The following is a 21,918-nucleotide window of genomic DNA, read 5'->3' as shown; positions in this document are numbered from 1 at the left end:
TTACAAAACTCCCTGCAACCTGCCAAGGAAAAAAATGAAATTCTTGTTACTGGGGATGATGTACAGAGGAAGGATATACAAGTGTACTTAGAATAAATGTCTCTGAAGGCCAGCTTTAACAACCAAATCAGCAATATCTGTAAAACAGGATGCTATCCCTCCAGAAGATGTAGGAGCTAGGGTCCCCTGTGAGGTAAGAGCTGGAGTCCCTGGTGAGATAAGGGCTAGAGTCTCCGGTGAGATAGGGGCTAGAGTCTCCTGTGAGGTTAAGCTTTGAGTTCCCTGTGAGGTAAGGGCTAAAATCCCCAGTAAGATAGGGGCTAGAGTCTCCTGTGAGGTAAGGGCTAGAGTCCCCTGTGAGGTTAAGCTTTGAGTTCCCTGTGAGGTAAGGGCTAAAATCCCCAGTAAGATAGGGGCTAGAGTCTCCTGTGAGATTAGGGCTAAAGTCCCTTGTGTGGTAGGAGCTAGAGTCCTCTGTGAGGTAAGGGCTAAAGTCCCCTATGTGGTAGGAGCTAGAGTTTCCTGTGAGATAAGGGCTGGAGTTTCCGGTGAGATAGGGGCTAGAGTCTCCTGTGAGGTAAGGCCTAGAGTCCTCTGTGAGGTAAGGCCTAAAGTCCCCATTAAGATAGGGGTAAAAGTCCCTTACCGAGAATATGAATGGTTAATATCCCAAGTTTTTGGTGGTATTTCATTATTATTATTGTTGTTGTTGTTTGTTCTTAGTTTTTTGTGTTTGTTTTAATAGCATATTTCATGCTGTCCAACAACCGGTTGTGTCACCCTAACTCCCAAAATTAGGGTTAGCTAACTGAAGCTAGGGTTAAGGTTGGAAAGGTTATAGCTTTTTCAGACATCAATACCTGTTCTTATGATAATTCAAGGCCCCCATATAACAGAAAAACACAGTTTAGCTCGATTTTGTAGCATATTTCACACTTCACAATAGCCTATTGTGTGCCCAAATTAGGCCGACTGAAGCTAGGCTTAGGGTTAGAAAGGACATCAATGTTTCTATGATAGTTCAGGGGCTCCGTGTGACAGGAAACCACAGTTTAGCTTGATTTAATTTATTCCGTTTTTTTTCTGTTTATTGTTATTTCTTGTATGCAGGAGTTCAAATCAAGACTGAAGTCAATTACAGTAGGAACAAGTTGCGAGTGAAGTCAGAAGTCTATGTGTGACTCAAGTGCGCCTCGAGTGGCCATACAGTGTATGCCATCTGAGAGTCAGAAATTAAAATAAGTACCAGAGAAATCACACACTGGCAGACTCTTACAATTATGTTTCATTTAACCAATTTATTCACTGTTAGTTGCTTAAGGAAATGCCCATGTTTATGGTGATTAGCAAATGTTCACACACTGAGCATTTTGAAAATGAACAGAATATAAATAACTGTTTTGGAGAGGTTTGTGGGTACATCAGTTTGAGCGTGCTGCCATCTCATTTTTGGTGAAACGTGTAGAATTTCAAGCTTGTTTTCCTCTTATCAGGCTTTCTCACTTCCTGTGAATCTGAAGACCCTGTACAGAGAAATGATAGAGAGCACTGCACCCATAGCAAACCACAGTGGGACAGTGTAAAAAAAAAACACTTCCTGCTATTCAGCAGACTATACATAAGCGCACCACCAAGGTTTTCAGTACCAGTGTTCTTTGACGCCACCCTCCTAACTATCATCTTCACCATGAACATAACAATGAAAGAGACGAAGAATGGCACTTGCAAAGTTGACAAAGCCTTTACGAAAATCTACATGCCAACGATATATGGGCTGGTGTTTGTCGTTGGTCTGCTTGCAAATGCTTGGGGTTTTAAATACGTGTCTAAAGCCTGGAAAAAATTTGGGAATATTAGGATTTTTATCCTTAACCTTGGAATTTCAAACATGCTGTACATCTTCACCTTGCCTTTTCTGGCCTATGCTGAAACGAAGAAATCTTGGATTTTTGGACAAGCCTTCTGCAAAATCACCAGATTTTGCTTCAACTTGAATTTATACAGCAGCATCGGTTTCCTCACCTGCATCAGCGTTTACAGATACCTGGGTATTGTCCACACCATGCGAGTGAAAGGACAGATAACTGAGAGGCATTCTGTGGCTCTCAGTGTCCTTGTCTGGTGCGTGGTCTGTGTTCAGATTACTCCTGACTTATACTTTGAGAAGACACCGAAGCACATCCAAAAATTCTGCTTCGACACCACAGTAAATGAACGCCTCAAAGAGTACTTGTCTTACAGCATTTGGTGGACGGTCACTGGATTCGGTATCCCTCTGCTGGTCTTTTTAGGGTGTTATGGACATGTGGCAGTGGTACTTTCTAGAAGAAATGACATAGATGTTACTCTGAAAGAACAGTGCCTGAGACTTGTGGTAACTATAACTCTCTTGCACGCTGTTTGTTACGTCCCGTTTCACGTGTTTCGCAACCTCAACCTGAAAACCCGAGTCCTGCAAGAGGAAGGACATTGCTACAAAAGTTTTAGGAAAATCTACTTAGCTTACCAGGTCTGCCGTGGCCTTGCGTATCTGAACCCTGCCGTCGTTCCACTCATGTATCTAAACGGTTATGACGATCTCCATGTGCACTTGAAAAAAATCAGAAAAAGAGCGAGGGACTCTCTGGAACAGCTAAGCAGAATAGTTATTATTAATAACCCTGAGAGACAACTTGCTTAGGTTTGATCTCGAAGAAGACAAATCACATACTGTATTGATGGATTTATATTAAATGTTTGCCTGATGGTGATGGCCAGCTTTTCCTATTGGCCCTTACTGTTATTATTATTATATTATTCTTATTGACGCATTTAAGCTATTGTTACCTTGATTTCAATGGTTCAAGATTGTCTAGTGTTTAGAGGGGAAAACATAATGTTTATATTGTTCATTTTTTGTACGCTGTCTTGTTTTGTTTTCAAAAGTCATGTATGTTTGATGGTGTGTTTCTTGCTTGAAATTGTAATACGTTCTTGTTTTAGGAGTATAGAAAACAGCGATTACTAAATCCAAACTGCTTATTATATTTAATTTTTTTTTGCATCTGAAAAAGCGGAATGTTCTTGACCGGTCAAGTCAGTCACCTGACCCCAATCCAGTTAGACATTCATGTTGAGGATCAGACTGAGGCCGGAAAGTTCCTGGACTCTATGGCCCATAGGGACCTCCATATAGTTAATGTCTTTTGTACTTGTACGGCCACCATTTTAAGTTCTTATTTCACAAACTTTTTCACTGACTCACTTCAGCTCACGTTAATTAGTCTGAACATTAGTTGGCATACAGGTTAAAGCATTAACATTCCAGTGATTTATGTTTATGGAGCATAATCTGGATTTTATTTGTAAAAAAAAAAAAAACTTTCTACAACTTTCTACCCTCCTCATACCTCGACCAGGCATGATTTGTGCCCTAAGCTACTTGGGATATGGTCCAGGTCGCTCCACAATGCTGGTTAGTGTAAACCAGGGATCACCAACATGGTGCCCGCGGGCACCAGGATGCCCCCAAGGAGCACAGGAGTCGCCCGCGGACCTGTTCTAAAAATAGCATAACTCACCAGTGAGCAGCGTCTAAAATTTTATTTTATCTTGTTGCTATTCTTCTTTAATCACATTTGCATTTATATAGACTGGAAAATGACAACATGTAAAAAGAAAAGTATTTAAAACATGTTTATTATACTTGATAAGTTTAGGAGGCCGTTTCAAACTGGTAGCCCTTTGTATGGCTCAGTACCCGTGAAGTAGCTCTCAGTTTCAAAAAGGTTGGTGACCCCTGGTGTAAACGGATAAAAGATGGATGGAAGGAGGGATAGATGTATTGTCTCCATTCTGTTGATTGCAATCATCATTGTGACATTTTCTGCTGCAATCGTCCAACACCCTCTACCCTCACCCTTGCTTAAATAATGCAAAATTATTACCTGAGAGGGACAACCCCCCCTTCGTCAAAAGTGCAGCAACTTGGTAGCAACAGCGATTCTAGATAATTTCAACTGGGGGGCCAGACTGAGGCAAGCTGTTCTGTTAGGGGGGCCAGATGCATTTGACCGTAATGTGCTCCAAGTATGTCTTGTACTAGATTGTCAGCATTAAGAAGCAAAATCAATGTAATTTATGCAATGCTTTGCAGTCACATTTTACAGCTTTTACAAATGTGTAACTCACTCTGATATGTCCTCAACCTTGACTATTTTTGATCGTTAACTTCGCTTTTGACCAGCTGAAGCGACACGACCCCACAGCGCACCCACATTAAGAGATGGTCAAGAAAATGTCCCTATGTTTGTGTTTCGCCTCTTCCCATCGCACAAAATGTTAGCCCACATGTATAAATGTAAATAATTATAATATTAACAATAATGATACTTTAATTTCAGACCCAAGTAGCATACATGTTTCGGAGGTCCACATATTTACATATTTAGGGGTGCTGTCGCACTGGACCCCCCAGAACGACCCCTGCTTGGTACCTCCCAGGATTATTTTGCTCTTAAAAGAAGCTCGCGCTGCACAAAAGGTTGGAGATCACTCCGGTAGAATGTAATCTGGCCATTCTCACCAACCACAAAAATTCTCCGTCAGCCTTTGGAAAATGCCAGTGTGACAAAACAGTTCCTGAAGCAAAAACCAGTCCTGTCTTTCACATGTTATTTTTTTTTAGGGATCTGATGTGATTATGACTTACGCTATATGGAAAAGAGTACCGAGACACATCTCTTAATCCCTGAATTCAGCTGTTCCATTCAGACCCATTGCCCAAGTGTATAAAATCGAGCACCTATCCATGCAGTCAGGGTTTGAAACATTTGCGAAAGAATGGATTGTTCTGAGGAGCTCGGTGAATTCAAGTGTGATACGGTCATAGGATGCCACCTTTGGTATAAGTAGTGGTGGAGTCACCTAGTACAGAGGTGCATAGTGCATAAAAGTCACCATCGCTCTGTTGACTCAGTAAGTGCAGAGTTCCAAACTTCCTCTGGCATTAACCCCAGCACAAAAAATATGCACTGGGAGCTTCATGGAATGGGCTTCCATGGTCAAGTAGCTGTATGCAAACCTCACATCACCAATCTTGCAATGCAAGCGTTGGATGGTGTGGTGTAAAGTATGTCACCACTGGGCTCTCACTGTGGAGTGACGAATCATGCTTGTCTCCCTGGCAGTTTGATAGCTGAATCTGGGTTTGGTAGATGCTAGGAGAATGTTACCTACTTGGCTACATTGTGCAAACTGTAAAGTCTGGTGGAGGAGGGATAATGGTATGAGGTTGTTTTTCAGGGGTTGGGCTAGGCTCCTTGGTTCCAGGGAAGGGAACTCTTAATGCTTCAGCATACCAAGACATTTTGGACAATTCTACTTTGTGGGAACAGTTTGGTGAAGGCCTTTTTCTGTTCCAGCTGTGACTGTGCCCCAGTGCATAAAGCAAGGGTGGGTGACTTTGGTGTGTTCCAACAAAAATGCCTCACAAATGTTCTTCTGGATTAAGGGGCAAAAATTTCCATAGACATATTCCAAAATCTTGTGGAAAGCCATCCCAGAAGATTGAGGGGGCCCAACTTCAGGTTGATGCCTATGCTTTCAGTATGGGATGTCAAAAAATTTCCCGTAGGTGTAATGGCCAGGTGTCCCAATGCTTTTGTCCATATAGTGTAAAATAAGCCTTTCATCTATCACCATCAGGTCCTGGCACCAAATTGGTGTCTAACCAAAACAGACCCAAGCACTACAAAACTTGTTTTCGTGACACACGGGAAGCCTCCTTTCATTCGCTCCACCTAGTTCCGAATGTGAAATCCACAAGTCATTTAAACTTCTTCAGTGAGGTCAAGTACAGTCATACACACTTTGGATGAAGGTTTCAAAAGCAGTAAAATGGAACCTTTACAGAACAGCTTCTCCTTCTACTTTGCATCTTGTGGCCTACAGCACATCCTGTATGAAAGCCAACATGAGTACACAGCGTGTCACACACGACAGACACAAACGCACCACTTAGTGCAAAGACTTTAGTGTTTAAAGTCAAAAACATCTCGTCTTGCAGAAAAGTCTGAGAACCGACGCCTGGAGTTTCATTCCATAGTTTGACCTGGGTTAATGTCAATGGTTTTCACCAACCGAAACATAACAATGGGGCGGATGTAAAAAATACTACATCCATTATCGTAAACCATATAATAGTCTTCAATACATCAGACATTGTAAATTATTCAATTTTTTTGTATTTATGATTAGTAGTAATATGAATTGCGATTGCGCTACCTGACGTCGCATTTAAAATCAAACATACTGCTGCTTGGACACCTGCACAAACTTTTGTCTTTGATATTAAGTTTATACATACAGTTTTAAAGTTAAAGAATTTTATCATATTACAGTATTATCATAATTTTTCATGAGTTGTACCACCCCACATGAAAAATGTGCAACTTTAACCACAAGTTATTTTTGTCAATACAGCAATCACCCGCTATATTGCGGTTCAGCTATCAAGCCCCAGCTGAAATGCAGATTTTCACCTATCGCTTTTAAAGCGTGTGGGAGAGGTACTTTAAGGCTTAAACTATAAAAAAAAATGTTTCTTTATATGGTCTTTCTATATCACGGATTTTCACCTATCGCTGATGGGTCTGGAACGTAACTTCCGCGATAGATGGGAGAACACTGTACCTAAGTTAATTCTAACTTAGGCTTTTCTTTAGAATGCAACATCCAGTCCACAGTTTTACAAAATAACTGTGATGTCTGATATTTGAGGTATGTAAATTTGCAGACAAATGCAATTTCACTTACTCACGGTCACAAAAATATGCATGTCACCTCATTCAGCCAACCCCTAAAAGCCAAAATTCAAATGTGGCGTAGTACTGCTGTTGTTCTGCTGTCACACTGCTGTCGTTCTGCTGCCGCGCTGCTGTCGCGCTGCTGTCACACTGCTATCACACTGCTGTCACACTGCTATCACACTGCTGTCGCACTGCTGTCGTTCTGCTGTCGCATTGCTGTCGTTCTGCTGTCACACTACTGTCACACTACTGTCGTTCTGCTGTCACACTGCTGTCGTTCTGCTGTCGCACTGCTGTCACACTGCTGTCGTTCTGCTGTCGCGCTGCTGCCGCGCTGCTGTCACACTGCTGTCGCTCTGCTGTCGCACTGCTGTCACACTACTGCCACATTGCTGTCGTTCTGCTGTCACACTGCTGTCGTTCTGCTGTTGCACTGCTGTCACACTACTGCCACATTGCTGTCGTTCTGCTGTCACACTGCTGTCGTTCTGCTGTCGCGCTGCTGTCGCGCTGCTGCCGCGCTGCTGTCGCACTGCTGTCACACTGCTGTCGTTCTGCTGTTGCACTGCTGTCACACTGCTGTCGTTCTGCTGTCGCACTGCTGTCACACTGCTGCCACACTGCTGTCGTTCTGCTGTCGCACTGCTGTCGTTCTGCTGTCGCATTGCTGTCACACTACTGCCACACTGCTGTCGTTCTGCTGTCACACTGCTGTCGTTCTGCTGCCGCGCTGCTATCACACTGCTGTCACACTGCTGTCGTTCTGCTGTCGGACTGCTGTCACACTGCTGTCACACTGCTGTCGTTCTGCTGTCGCGCTGCTGTCACACTGCTGTCGTTCTGCTGTTGCACTGCTGTCACACTGCTGTCGTTCTGCTGTCACACTACTGCCACACTGCTGTCGTTCTGCTGTCACACTGCTGTCGTTCTGCTGTTGCACTGCTGTCGTTCTGCTGTCGCGCTGCTGTCACACTGCTGTCGTTCTGCTGTTGCACTGCTGTCACACTGCTGTCGTTCTGCTGTCGCACTGCTGTCACACTGCTGTCGTTCTGCTGTTGCACTGCTGTCACACTGCTGTCGTTCTGCTGTCACACTGCTGTCACACTACTGCCACATTGCTGTCGTTCTGCTGTCACACTGCTGTCGTTCTGCTGTTGCACTGCTGTCACACTACTGCCACATTGCTGTCGTTCTGCTGTCACACTGCTGTTGTTCTGCTGTCGCGCTGCTGTCGCGCTGCTGTCGCACTGCTGTCACACTGCTGTCGTTCTGCTGTTGCACCGCTGTCACACTGCTGTCGTTCTGCTGTTGCACTGCTGTCACACTACTGCCACATTGCTGTCGTTCTGCTGTCACACTGCTGTTGTTCTGCTGTCGCGCTGCTGTCGCGCTGCTGTCGCACTGCTGTCACACTGCTGTCGTTCTGCTGTTGCACCGCTGTCACACTGCTGTCGTTCTGCTGTCGCACTGCTGTCACACTGCTGCCACACTGCTGTCGTTCTGCTGTCGCACTGCTGTCACACTGCTGTCGTTCTGCTGTCGCATTGCTGTCACACTACTGCCACACTGCTGTCGTTCTGCTGTCACACTGCTGTCGTTCTGCTGCCGCGCTGCTATCACACTGCTGTCACACTGCTGTCGTTCTGCTGTCGCACTGCTGTCACACTGCTGTCACACTGCTGTCGTTCTGCTGTCGCGCTGCTGCCGCGCTGCTGTCACACTGCTGTCGTTCTGCTGTTGCACTGCTGTCACACTGCTGTCACACTGCTGTCGTTCTGCTGTCACACTGCTGTCACACTACTGCCACACTGCTGTCGTTCTGCTGTCACACTGCTGTCGTTCTGCTGTTGCACTGCTGTCACACTGCTGTCGTTCTGCTGTCGCGCTGCTGCCGCGCTGCTGTCACACTGCTGTCGTTCTGCTGTTGCACTGCTGTCACACTGCTGTCACACTGCTGTCGTTCTGCTGTCACACTGCTGTCATTCTGCTGTCACACTACTGCCACACTGCTGTCGTTCTGCTGTCACACTGCTGTCGTTCTGCTGTTGCACTGCTGTCGTTCTGCTGTCGCGCTGCTGCCGCGCTGCTGTCACACTGCTGTCGTTCTGCTGTTGCACTGCTGTCACACTGCTGTCGTTCTGCTGTCGCACTGCTGTCACACTGCTGTCGTTCTGCTGTCACACTACTGCCACACTGCTGTCGTTCTGCTGTCACACTGCTGTTGTTCTGCTGTCGCATTGCTGTCACACTACTGCCACACTGCTGTCGTTCTGCTGCCGCGCTGCTATCACACTGCTGCCACACTGCTGTCGCGCTGCTGTCGCACATTTATGAATATGTGAAGTGCTTTTCTGTGACTGTTTCCCTCCATTATACTTGTACAAAGAGCAAGAGGACAAGGCCTACTATTTATAGACGTTTGAATGAGTTGAAGTTTCATGTTTATAAACGCAAGCGGTAGCCGTCATTGGAAGGGACGTTTTCACTGTAATATACCTTTAATAATCATATACCTCTTCTGTAAATATTTCTGCAGAGATTTAGAAGCTACAACTTCTCTGTGTGTTGGTTAATGATTACCTATATAAAAAAAATGCCCTGATTACAGTCATTTGATTCACATCTTGTGAAAGTAAGATGTGCTTGTTTGCAACACTTAATCATGGTTATCTGTAGTGTGATCTGAAAGAGAAACTTACTAATTCTTATCATATGTGAAAATCAGTCACACTTCTGCGAATCTGAATCCTTTTCTTCAGATGATGAATTTAATCTGTGTTTCTCTAAACTGCAGTGAGTAAAAAAAAAACGGTAAAGTCTTGTCTATTTTCGTCAGTTTCTTGTGGTTTTGATTTCTGATCTTGCCCCTTTTCGGTTTCCAGGTCCCTGCTCTGGGCTCTCAGTCCTCTGTGAATGAATCTGTCTTCTGCTCCCAGTCATCCTGAAAGCCGTCCATCCAATCAGCAGCCCAAGTCCCACCGGTTCCCTGTTTCCGGGAGTGTTGGTACTTTTGGTCTCAGGGACCAAAGTGTAGAAAACCTGCCAAGACAGATGGCAGATGGAGCTCTTCTGTCACACACCTTGTCCACGAAGGCTAATAGATGTTTTTAATCTGCTCCAAATCCAAGTTGTGACAGTATTTTGGATTTATCTTTGCTCAGTGGGAAATATTCTGTATTCTTAACACCTACGGACAGATTTTTTTTTGAGAAATGCAAGACATTTTTGGGACAAAGACATCATACAAGCAACAGACGCATGTAAACTGGTTCTTTTAAAAAAAAAATTGCCAAGTTTGTCCACATTGCATAACTAAATACTATATACACAAATATGTAACATGCCAACATAATGTCTTTTTTATTTTGCTAATTATTTAAATAAAGACGGGAAAAAGAAGCTCAGAGCCGTTTCATGTGAAAATTCACAGTAATGGAAATATATTTTCTAGAATTTAGATTCAGTTTTAGTCTGAAAGGCTCAAACTACACATCTGTGTTGAATTATATCATAGAATTCCAGCCCCACAACCGAAGATGCATCCCAAGATCCCTGAAGGTCACTTTAGCACATTTAAAACATTTAGCAGGGATGTCAAACGTGACTGTGGCTGGGGCAGCAGTTCTCAACCTTTTTATTTTAAGCCAAGGACCCCCCCCCTATGTTCAGGAAAACATGTACACAACTCATGATATTGCATCCGTTGAACGCGTTCTGCAATGATGACAGATATTGCCATCGTTTAATATAAACATTTTTTAATTTAGTCACTGTCACAGCGGGGCGTAGTGAATGATCCACAGCGAGACTTTATAACAAAAGGGAACTTTATTATAAACTAAACTGAGAAGACATGAAACTAAGGGGACCATAAGGAGGTTGCATCTGGTAGCAGCGTCATGGTTACCGTTACGGTTCTTTGTTTTCCCAATCCATGACATTGCTCTAAAAACAGTAGGAGAACAAATCTAAATGGCTCTCAAATCAGAAGCTCAACACCCATTATAAGTCTGCTAAATAAATGGAAGGACCCTAATTTTAAGTTATTAGGTCAGGTCAGGTTGGGGAGCATGCACTGATACAGCGTGTTGCAGCAGCCACCACACAGAGAAACTCCTCGGGATCCCAGCTAGCGACCCCCCAGGCAGATACACGGTCCAGTCCCACCCTCCAGAAATGGCCATCCATCTGCCGCAGCAAGGAGTTACGTGGGCATCCCCTCGGCCTGGTCCAGCCACTTGGGTCCTCAGCAACGAGGATCCTGCGAGCCGGATCACCCTCAGGGAAACGCGCCACATGGCCGTAGTGCCGTAACTGACACTCCCTCACAATGCAGGTAATGTGCCTCATTCAGGACTCCTCTAGCAACCGCTCATTCAACACAAAGTTTAACCAGTGGTAACCAAGGATTGGTAACCGTTGGGGGTGGGTACATTGCAGATCAGGTGGCAGTCGAAGGCTGGGGCCTCGGCAGATGATCATCAGGTACCAGTTCTGGTTCTAGGAACACGGAAGATAGCCTTTCAGGGTCTTCTTCGCAGCTACCAGAAGAAGGATGCTGGAGATCAACAGGCCGATCAGTGCAGCGTCAGCGGTTTTGTAGACACTGTTCCATTCTGTTGTGGTAAAGAGGAAGCTGAGCGGACACCAAGGTTATTGATTTACTGGTTCATCTACTTTCCTACCCTCTATGGTCACAAGCTTCAGGTAGTGACTGAAAGAAAGAGATGTAGATACAAGCAGTGGAAATGAGTTTCCTCCGCAGGGTGTCAGAGCTCAACCTCAGAGAGAGGGTGAGGAGCTCAGACATTCGGGAGGAACTCAAAGTAGAGCTGGTGCTCCTCTGTATCGAAAGGAGCCGGCGGAGGTGGTTTGGGCATCTATTAGGAAGCCTCCTGGAGCCTCCCTGGACGTGTCCAACTGGCAGGAGGGCCTGCTTAGATTGCTGCTGCTCCCACAACCCAATCAAGGATAAGCAGCAGAAAGTGGATGGATGGACAGCCATCAACTTCCACCTGAGAAGCTAACTAAATGGTTTGAGTTTAGATTCTGTGTGATGTCATGATCAAAACTCTCACAAGTTTATGGTCAAAATAGAATATATATATATATATATATATATATATATATATATATATATATATATATATATACATACACACACACACACACACACACACACATATATAAATATATATATATTTTTTTTTTTGCAAAGTCCTAGTTGTTAAAGCACAATAAAAGTATATGAATATAAATGGTATTGTGTCATTCTGTATCACGTTTTGAAAATATATCTAAATACTGTCTATTTGATATAGACTACCAGCCAATCCAAATGCATTTTCTCTGCAATTTTCATATGAATTTCACGGCCCCCCCTTGGTCCCCACTGAGGCCCTCTAGTGGACCACTGGAGCTAGACCACAGCTCCGGTTATCTTATTGCTTTTGCGTGCGTATGTGTGTGTTTTTAATTATTTGCCTCCTTCTCTGCAGAAACATCAAACTGTGTTTTCTTCTCTTGGCTGCTGGAAAAAAAAAGTGTTTATAAAGACGGTGACCTATTTTCGCTTTGAAGAAATCTAGATCAGCCAGGCCTCAAGGCCCAAAATAGCACAGTCATCCCTCTCATTTCCACTAGGAGGCAATGTGGTGTTGTCTCTGTGCTGAAAACGTTTGCAGTGCGTGTGCCCAGTTTTAACTTTCAGGGAAGAAACCAGTTAAGTAACACTACTATGAAATCTCGCCACGAAAGCCAGCTCATCTCTGGCAGCATCTCCAATGCAAAAAAGTCCATCAACTCAATTGCACTAGTGGGCAACGTGGGGCGATGTTAGTCACCCAGGTAAGTGAGGTACTGTATGCAGCAGGGTAATATTATGCATGGATTTTTCAGTATTCTGTGCTCAGGATTATTTATCATTACAATTATATTAGAATTCAAAATGAAACCCTGATATAGATTTACTTTAATTTCTGGCCACCAAGCTCTGATAAATTAATTGATTTCTTTTTCCCACAAGACGCACGTGTGATAGACCGCATTTGCTTCCCTTTGTCCTGGAAGTTAGATCCGTTTCTTATGTGAGAGACACCCAGCCCACCATCTGTCAGTCACTGGGTGTCATATGGCTGGGATGCTGCCTCTCAGTTGTGTGAGCTTCTGTAGTTCTAAGGAGTTGCAGTGACAGGGCAGAGAAGCACAGAGCAAACCTTCACCAGACTGCACTGGGAAGAGATTTCCACGTTTCCATGTTTTCTATTTTTCTCCTGCAGGGTGGAGATTGCAAGCAAGTGCAGGCGAGTAACTCTTAATGGTCATCCACACCTCCAGGGGGAGATAAAGAGCTCCTGGCCAGCTCTTGTTGGGCTTCTCCCCTCCCCTTTTGGATCATTTAGCACATACTGATTTCCCAAAACCTTTCATTTGACCTTCCACTTACAATAATTTCTTGTTTATTCACTTTATTTTTCAATCACCATTATAAGCTGATGGGGCGGCACGGTGGTGCAGTGGTCAGCCTGTTGCCTCACACCATGGGACCTGGGTTCAAGTCTATTCCAGGGTTCCATGTGTCTGGAGTTTGCATGTTTTCCCCGTTTTTTCACAGGGTTTCCCCCAAAGGGCCAGAAGCATTCTGAGGTTAGTTGGAATAACCAAGTTGTGAATGGTGTGTGAGTGGTGTGTGAATGGTGTGTGAGTGGTGTGTGAATGGTGTGTGAATGGTGTGTGAGTGTGCTCTGTGATGTGTTGGCACCCCATCCTGAGTTGTTCCCTTCTTTGTGCCCATAGCGTCTGGGATAGGCTCTGGACCCCGTGTGACCCTAAATTGGACAAGTTGTTACAGAAGATGGATGGATGGTGTTATTAGCTGAGTCTAGTACACATGTGGTCTCCCCTTTCACATTGCATTGTCGTGAGCGAGGTTTGTCACATTTGAGTCTGGCATGAAGGATCAGTTTTACTGTCTAGTACGACTTCTGGCCACTACTCCCATCGCATAGCAGCGTAGCGTGCGTACTCCCAGCATCCTAGTTCTTTGTACTTGCGCATACCCTTACTATGATGTCGAATGACGACTTACGAGCATTTTAAGTTACGAACGGCCGTTCGGAATATAACTCATTCGTAAGTAGAGGGTGTTTGGGTGTTTGTAAGCTGGTCATAACACTTTAAATCTCATGCACTGTCTAAAGGTTCCAGATGCGTCTGTGCCATCGTGCTGCTCTTAGTGTAGGCAGGTGAGGCAGCTCCATGGGTCACGCTGCCTTCACAACGACAATGGGGATAATCTTAATCCCAAGAATTGACTAGACGGTCTTGCAAGAGGCTTTTCTACTGTACAGGTGACATGTTAATGTCATGAAACCTAATTTCCTCACACACAGACAGTGATGACAGTGGGAAAAACTCTGAGATGGAGCTCAGCGGTTGAGGAAATTCATGTTAATCACGCAGTTCATGTTTTTATTATTCCAAGACTGTCTAAATTTTATCGACAGATTTGACCCATTCACACAGCTGGGTCATTGGGGCTTTCCCATGCTCCCTCTCTGCTTCCCACAATGAATCTTTTTCTCCATGTCGTCAGGATGCGGGGGCTCAGAGCCGCACGCGCAAGGCAGATGTTACCACGGCAACCCCCACGGATCCCACCGGGGGACTGAAAAACCTGTTCAGTCAGCCGAAACCATGCAAGGTGATCAGCAGATATATTACTGCCTTTCAAACGAGACAGTCTTCTGATCAATAACGACAAAAACAGGCAAAGGGAGACGTATTATGGTCTTGCACAAGAACACTCAGCGCAGAGATACAGTAGAATTAACAATTTTGGGCAATTTGATATATTTAAATGTAATACGGTATTCAGTGAAACCTCAACTGTTATTTTGTATCTGATTATAACAAAATGCACAGCAACAGCATCCAAGGGAAGCAGCAGAACTCCTTATACCTTTTTGAATGTGTTGCTGTTTGTTGTTGTTTGTTGTTGCCGCGGCTGCTGCCAATCAGAGTAGGCTTAGCAGAACGTCTCCCGTTTGGAATCTGAGCAATAGATCTATACATACTGTATTTAATCGCATACAGATGTTCCAGCACAGGTACTGAAGACACAGTAACCTTGAAGAGACATTACATGGTACATCAGTTTCCTGTACTGTGCACCCCCCCCCCCCCCCACCAAAATTAAAATTAAGAACAATCACTCAACTGGGCTCCGTTCTGGTCTCATGCTGCTGGGGCCTGATAAACCTCCAGGCTCCAAGGACAGAATTCTATACCTGTCGCCTCTAAGTGCCCTGTCTGATGCCCACCTGCTTGGCGCACTTGATAAGCTGCCCGTGGCCTTGCCAATTCCTCCGGGTAGGATATTCCAGGATTTGTAAGCTGGAGCACCAATGCTTGCCTGTAATGAGGCTTAAAGAGATTAAGCATTGCCTGGATTTGGGCTACTGGAAACACAGGTTTGTGACCAGGGACGGATTACGGACCGGACCAGCGGGGCCGCTGCCCAGGGGCCCTTGAGGTGCAGGGGGCCCGTGGGGACCCTAGCCCAAAACAATTTGCAACGCTTATCAACAATGTATTTTCGTTTGTCTATTTTAGAGGGCCTACATTCTTTGATCCTCTGCCTACAAGGGCCCCTGACCTTATAGGGAGGGCGTTTGGCTGCCAAGGGCCCTTGAATTGTGGTGGTTGTGGTGGTGGTGCTGGTGGTGGTGGGGGGGGGGGTTTGCCCAGGGGCCCACACAACCCATAATCCGTCCCTGTCTGTGACCCATCATTTCAGTGCGGGTAGGAGCTGCATTGTACCAGACAAGCGGACAGGACAGGAAGTGGAACAAACTCCTTCCTGGCGCGATACAGATAGTCAGCAAGTGCGGGTCTCGCTCTCCTCCTGCGAAGAGTATAAAAGTCACGCCCACAGACAGACCGGATAATTCTATGTTGGCAGATATTCAGTTTGCAACTGCTCTCACTAGAGGGCGCTGCGTTGCACAATCGGCACACTTAGACTTTTCCTCTGGAGCAAGACAGACCGCTGCCACAAAAACGTCATATTAAAACCTGCAGGTACCTGTTTGGTTTGCTGATATATTTTGTGAAAAATAATAATCATAATAACAACAATGCTTATATTGACCTGGTGTTTCAGTAATAGCTACAAATGAAATATTATCGGTAGCGTGTTGATGGAAAAGATGAAGAGACAGAAATATAAAGGTGTTTCCCATTTGCATATATGACATAGTCAGTCTCAGAGCCCTCAGTGTCCTCACCGATAATTATACTATGCCATTTACACGCAATTTACACCAAATTAACCAATGTTCTTTTGCTCAAACTATGCAAACAGAAAAGCAGATTGTTTTCCATTGAAGCATAAGCGTCACAAAGCGAGTTGTTGCGACAACATGATGACCTAGCTGTCTCATTCCAAAACTCCACTTCCATCAAAGGGCGCAGAATTGAAAAATAAAATTACACTGTCATATTAATTATACGCGATGTTGAATACAGCGTAAGACAGAAACGGGCTTGGCAGGAATTGCAGCGCGCGCTGACTGGCGCTTTCGGGATCGCGCTGACTGCCGGAGCGGCTGAACACCCCCATGGACAGCAGATGCACATTTGCAGGGCACCTTCATTGTTCAATTAGAACTAAATTCATGAAAAAAGATAACAAATGTCTTCAAATTATCTTCGGAATACGGTTTCATGTTCTGCCGTTTCTGCTCCAGCTTCTTATATTCTGTGGCTTCTTATTCAGGTTAGATAATCATCGTAAGGACAGTGAGATTCTCTAATACACCCATCTTCCTGAGTACATTTCACATAGATAACACAGTCAATGGCTTTGTTTTAAGTAGTAAAGCACAAGTGAGCAGTGTATAAGATATAAAATAATGCATATCTAAGCCCAGCAAGTTTCCTTCCAGTTAATGTTTCGTCGTACATGTACAATGATGATAAAGATATATGATGTATGATTTTTATTTGTTTTTTTTTGTTTTTTTTATGAAGGGGAAAGCAGAGAGGCAATTGGCAGAGTGAGATCAGGTGACCTGATATGTCACATGCTATGACCAGTCGTGGCCTGTGTCGCTCTGTGATGCCTGTGGTATCCTGACCACAGCTCCTGGTCAGGGTCACATGCAGTACCTGCTCGGCACGTCACCCCTGCCCTCTCTTACTTCCTCTCAGCAGCCGTGCTGCGTTTCCCATCTGGCGGGATGCCACAGAAGATCACTGACCTCCGTGCAGGTAGTCAAAACCCCACTGACACGGGCTGCAACAGCGTGGTCCCACTGGAACAGGAGACTTGAAACAGGCCACAAATCACACTCCGTTGCGGACAAACCTCCACTCCTGGTCATCTGGCCAATCAGGTCTCGGCTGACGCTGCCATACCTGCTTGCTGAAAACCACCCCCTGGCCAGACTGGAGCTCAGGAACGGATCTGGGCCCTAATACCTCCTTTGTTTCCAGATCCCCCTGTTTTGATGGGGGGGCTTTTCATGTCACATCAGGTATCACAATAAAGGGGTGATTCACAGTCAAAATTGGCTGACGCTCTGCCGTATGTGACTTCCTAGGGACGCACGTCGTTCACAGATTCCACTCCCAACTAATGAAGAAGACATGACGCTTGGCCCAGTGCCAGCGGCAGAACCAGTTGGGATGACAGGGGAAGGTGGGGGCAGGCAGCTCGCATGGGAACGCAGACACACGGCTCACTGTTGACAGGCCAGAACCCTACCTCTAGGCACCGATGGCAAGTCAACCACGTCTGTAAATAAGGTGTTTATAAACGAACAGTGTGAAGGTGGGGGTGGCGTGTGGCTGAACGGGTTGGGCGGCTGCGCCTGTGATTGGACGGTGGCCGATTTGACCGTTGGGCCTCCGAGTGAATGATTGGACGGTGGCCGATTTGACCGTTGGGCCTCCGAGTGAGTGATTGGACGGTGGCCGATTTGACCGTTGGGCCTCCGAGTGAGTGATTGGACGGTGGCCGATTTGACCGGTGGGCCTCCGCGTGAGTGATTGGACGGTGGCCGATTTGACCGTTGGGCCTCCGAGTGAGTGATTGGACGGTGGCCGATTTGACCGGTGGGCCTCCGAGTGAGTGATTGGACGGTGGCCGATTTGACCGGTGGGCCTCCGAGTGAGTGATTGGACGGTGGCCGATTTGACCGTTGGGCCTCCGAGTGAGTGATTGGACGGTGGCCGATTTGAGCGTTGGGCCTCCGAGTGAGTGATTGGACGGTGGCCGATTTGACCGTTGGGCCTCCGAGTGAGTGATTGGACGGTGGCCGATTTGACCGTTGGGCCTCCGAGTGAGTGATTGGACGGTGGCCGATTTGACCGTTGGGCATCCGAGTGAGTGATTGGACGGTGGCCGATTTGACCGTTGGGCCTCCGAGTGAGTGATTGGACGGTGGCCGATTTGACCGTTGGGCCTCCGAGTGAGTGATTGGACGGTGGCCGATTTGAGCGTTGGGCCTCCGAGTGAGTGATTGGACGGTGGCTGATTTGACCGTTGGGCCTCCGAGTGAGTGATTGGACGGTGGCCGATTTGACCGTTGGGCCTCCGAGTGAGTGATTGGACGGTGGCCGATTTGACCGTTGGGCATCCGAGTGAGTGATTGGACGGTGGCCGATTTGACCGTTGGGCCTCCGAGTGAGTGATTGGACGGTGGCCGATTTGACCGTTGGGCCTCCGAGTGAGGCCATTAACCCCAGTTGCTGCAGGGACTGGCAGGCCCTGCTTTTATAAAATGTGTGCTACATAAATGACATGTAAACTGTAGGTGTGAGCCAGGCATGTAGCCAGAAATAACTGGGGCGTCTGACAGCTCCACCAATAGGCCCCTCACTATGAAAGAGGGGAGGGTCCTCCTTTGGACCTCTTGGGGGAGGGGGGGTTGGATAAGTCTTATTATCATACTACCTGACTATGTGCTTGATTAGCAACAAAGACATTTTTGGCGGGGGGGTTTGTTTGGGGGTGTTACTCTATAACATTCATCATTCGTATCCCAGCCCCCCCCTCCAGAAAATCAGCCTCCATCACAGACTCAGAGCTACAAAATATGTCTCCTGTTTCAGTTCTATAAGCTTCCCTGGAATACTGCCCCCCCCCCACACACACACACACACACACACACACACACACACACACACTGGGACATCGGGTACCCAGATGTTCCCCCAGTCCTGCTGCGTTCCATAGACCCAGTTTCCTGTTTTTCTCCTGACCAGTGGCCCCCCCGATTTGCCGGTGCTGCCCTTGCACCGGGCCCCTGCATAACACACTGAGCTCTGTGCGCAACCTAGACGGGTATCATGTGGCAGTAAACGCTCTGAGACGACGCACTGGACATGTGAGAAGCACAAGCACCACAGACCCGAGATATATTTACAAATATCTTACGGTTTATGTATAACACTGACTTGTGCTCATCCAGTTCTTGGTGAAATAAGGTGATTTGAATTCTGAGTGTGGTTTAATAGTGCCCCACAATTATATATGACCTCACTGGCATGTTTTTTTCCTTTTATAGAGTGTGAAGTCTTAAATGGTTAACAGCTATTCACAGGAATACGGGCCCTGCTGGAAAGCAACCCGAACTAACCTTACCTTTTATCCTGGTGGATATTCCCGGTCCGTGTAGCTGAGAGGAAATCCCTCGGATCACTGGCAGGAATGACAGGCTGTCACCCGTCAGCCGAAGCAGACGGTGCAGCTTTCCTCCTTGCCTACAGCCACTGGGTCCTTCTGAACCCGCCCCCCCCCCCCCCCCAAAATGTGTGTCACATGGTTTCCATATGTTCCTGTAGCAAACAAGGTTAACAGTCTGCTAACGTGCTGTACTGATCAGTAATACTTACGTCCCTCATAAGTATCAATGCATGTGGGGTCAGAGGTCATTAAGTGCACTATAATTGGTGGATAGAAGCCAGCTGTGACAAATGAGAATGGAGCAGAACAGGACACCCCTCAGATGAGAAGAGAGTCCGGGCATGGGGTCTTTCCGAACGTCTGCGAGGCGGCCATTATTATTTTCTTTGGAAACGGTGCATTCTGACACAAAGAGGCAGAAACAGAAGAGTCAACAGGAGAGACTAATGCGACGAGGTCTCTTTGACGGACGATTGGCCGTCTCATTCGTCATCAGCGCTCCCGAGGGACACCGGGGTTCACTTAGCAGTGTGCGCTGATGGCTTGTTTAATCACAGACTTGTGGATCAGACGGCTGGGGGAGGGTGGGGGCTTTCAGGAGCAACACACACAATGTTACTGTTTCAGGCTCAGTATGGGGTTCATGTCATACATACCGACTGATGGTTTATCTTCGGGTTGGGGGCGTTCCTGTCAGTTTCATATAGTCAAGCAAACACTGGAATGCCTAGAGAGGTGGTTTCATCCTGGGGGTGGGATGCCAGCTGATGGGAGGTAAGCCTATAATAGCCCCCTCACACGGATCTCCAGGGAGGTCCGCTTCTTTTCAGCATAAGAAAGGTTATTGAAGTGTTTCAATTACAATCATCAGCATTCACTCTCTTAGTGAACGTAACTGCATAGGGAATATGATCGCTGTCACTGGGAGGTTCGCATTCTCCCCTCAGGCAGGACAACCTCATCGTTTCAGGAGCAGGGATTAGTGTGGTTTCAAGGTTTAATTCCGGAGGCTGAAACGACCCTAACATCCGACATCTTTTCGAAATAATCCTCGCTTTGAGGCATTGTACGTGATGAGCAGTAGATATGAATGCTGACTCCTAGCCTGAAGGATGTTGGGTCTAGTCCCAGACCCAGAATGATTATGCTCTAGTGTCCCAGAGTAAAACATTGAACGTTGCTTCAGTAAAAGGGCAAGACTGTGGCCTCACACCTCCAAGGGTGTGAATTTGTTTCCTTCAGCTATATCTGTGTGCACATGCGTGTAGTTAGCGTGTTCTCCCTGTATTTACACAGGTGTCCCCAGCACAAGGGCCCATGCTAAAGGCTTCAGACCTCACCATCCTGCACTGGGTTATGAAAAGCACAAGGATGCCCCAATAAAATATCTAATATATATAAATGGACAACTTATGGTAATTTAATAAATATATAATAGACAATATTATTCACAAAAAAAAATCTTGACATTAAAGCAGTAAACAGAAAGGTTATTGTATTTAACTGAGAAGTTTAATTATACTTCATACAAGCCTCTACCTGCACAGAAATTGACTGACCTCTACTTAAAGTGACAGCCAGCCTGAGGCTACAGGCAAAATGTACAAACAACACATAATCCACCTGCTCGGAATGCACTGGTTCAGCATGCTGTAGGGAAGAACCGCAGCATAGGCTACTCTCCACCCAGAACCAGGAAGAGCCCTCCGATGCCTGCCATTGATTGGACAGCCAACTTTTGTTTTGTTGGGTCTAAGTATAAGCAGAGACTTTTACAGGAACAAAAGTTCATAACACACAACCCATCGAAAACATTGTGCTTTCTTTCAAATAAAATACAAGTTTATATTTTATTGGTCTTTTTGGAAGTTAGATATTGGAAGATATTACAAGCAGTTTGTAACCCATGCAAGCATTTGCCAATTAATTGTTTATCTGCACTGATCAATCAAATACATTTAAGAAGGTCTCGAAAGCACAGACGGGGTCAGTAAGTGTGCAGGCCTGTAGCAGGGAGGCAGACAGAGGACAGAAGACTTGATCCAGCAATCCTCTGTCCTGACCGGCCCACCCAAAACAAAGTCTCACTAATCCTCCATTCCTGGCGAGTACACACAACGTACCAAGCTAAGCCAGCGGGGACAGCCCGCGGTACAGGGAGCTCCGGGAGACAGGCACTGCCCACAGCTGCCTGCTTGCAGAGCCTTTCCTCAAAGAGGAGAGGCGGCTTCTCAGGCTGGGCGAAGTAAACCTGTACAGATCAGGCCTTGGGATGCCCAGCTTAGCATGAAAACTGCCCTGGTGACTGAAGCTGTAGTTTAAAAATCTGTCCCAGTGTTTCTCAACCAGCCCTCAGTGACCCCCCCCCCCCAATCCACACTTTTGCTTCCACTCAGCTGAAAAAGAACATCGAATACCCGGTACAGGGGTGAAGGAGTA

At 46.1% G+C, this 21,918-nt stretch overlaps 2 protein-coding genes across 3 annotated transcripts; one reads left to right on the top strand and one right to left on the bottom strand.

Annotated features, from left to right (window-relative positions):
- Positions 1–1,659: 1,659 nt before the first annotated feature.
- Positions 1,660–10,187, top strand: si:dkey-78k11.9 (P2Y purinoceptor 1). Its single transcript, XM_049018004.1, has 2 exons — positions 1,660–2,374; positions 9,671–10,187. The coding sequence occupies exons 1-2, from the start codon at positions 1,688–1,690 to the stop codon at positions 9,731–9,733; spliced, it is 750 nt and encodes a 249-aa protein (XP_048873961.1). The 5' UTR covers positions 1,660–1,687; the 3' UTR covers positions 9,734–10,187.
- Positions 10,188–10,315: 128 nt separating this feature from the next.
- On the bottom strand, positions 10,316–19,575 carry LOC125745301 (mucin-6-like). Of its 2 annotated transcripts, none has more exons than XM_049017999.1 (2): positions 15,110–19,575; positions 10,316–11,404 (listed from the first exon to the last, which is right to left on the bottom strand). In XM_049017999.1, the coding sequence occupies exon 1, from the start codon at positions 18,528–18,530 to the stop codon at positions 17,577–17,579; it is 954 nt and encodes a 317-aa protein (XP_048873956.1). In that variant the 5' UTR covers positions 18,531–19,575; the 3' UTR covers positions 10,316–11,404; positions 15,110–17,576. The 2 variants fall into 2 exon arrangements, with proteins under 2 accessions (XP_048873956.1, XP_048873957.1); XM_049018000.1 differs by lacking the exon at positions 10,316–11,404 and having other exon boundaries at positions 13,456–17,117; positions 17,208–19,575.
- Between the last annotated feature and the right edge of the window lie 2,343 nt (positions 19,576–21,918).

The sequence above is a fragment of the Brienomyrus brachyistius genome, chromosome 6 (assembly GCF_023856365.1).
Source record: "Brienomyrus brachyistius isolate T26 chromosome 6, BBRACH_0.4, whole genome shotgun sequence".
Taxonomy (NCBI): Eukaryota; Metazoa; Chordata; class Actinopteri; order Osteoglossiformes; family Mormyridae; genus Brienomyrus; species Brienomyrus brachyistius.
This window is presented reverse-complemented; position numbering and strand designations above follow the sequence as displayed.

What these genes read in the sequence shown, in the direction of transcription:
- si:dkey-78k11.9 (XM_049018004.1), top strand. Translation starts at nt 1,688, where the DNA reads ATGAACATAACAATGAAAGAGACGAAGAATGGCACTTGCAAAGTTGAC. An exon ending in AACAGTGCCTGAGACTTGTG is followed by an intron (nt 2,375 to 9,670) that starts GTAACTATAACT and finishes TTCGGTTTCCAG; the next exon opens with GTCCCTGCTCTGGGCTCTCA.
- LOC125745301 (XM_049017999.1), bottom strand. Translation starts at nt 18,530, where the DNA reads ATGGCCTCACTCGGAGGCCCAACGGTCAAATCGGCCACCGTCCAATCA.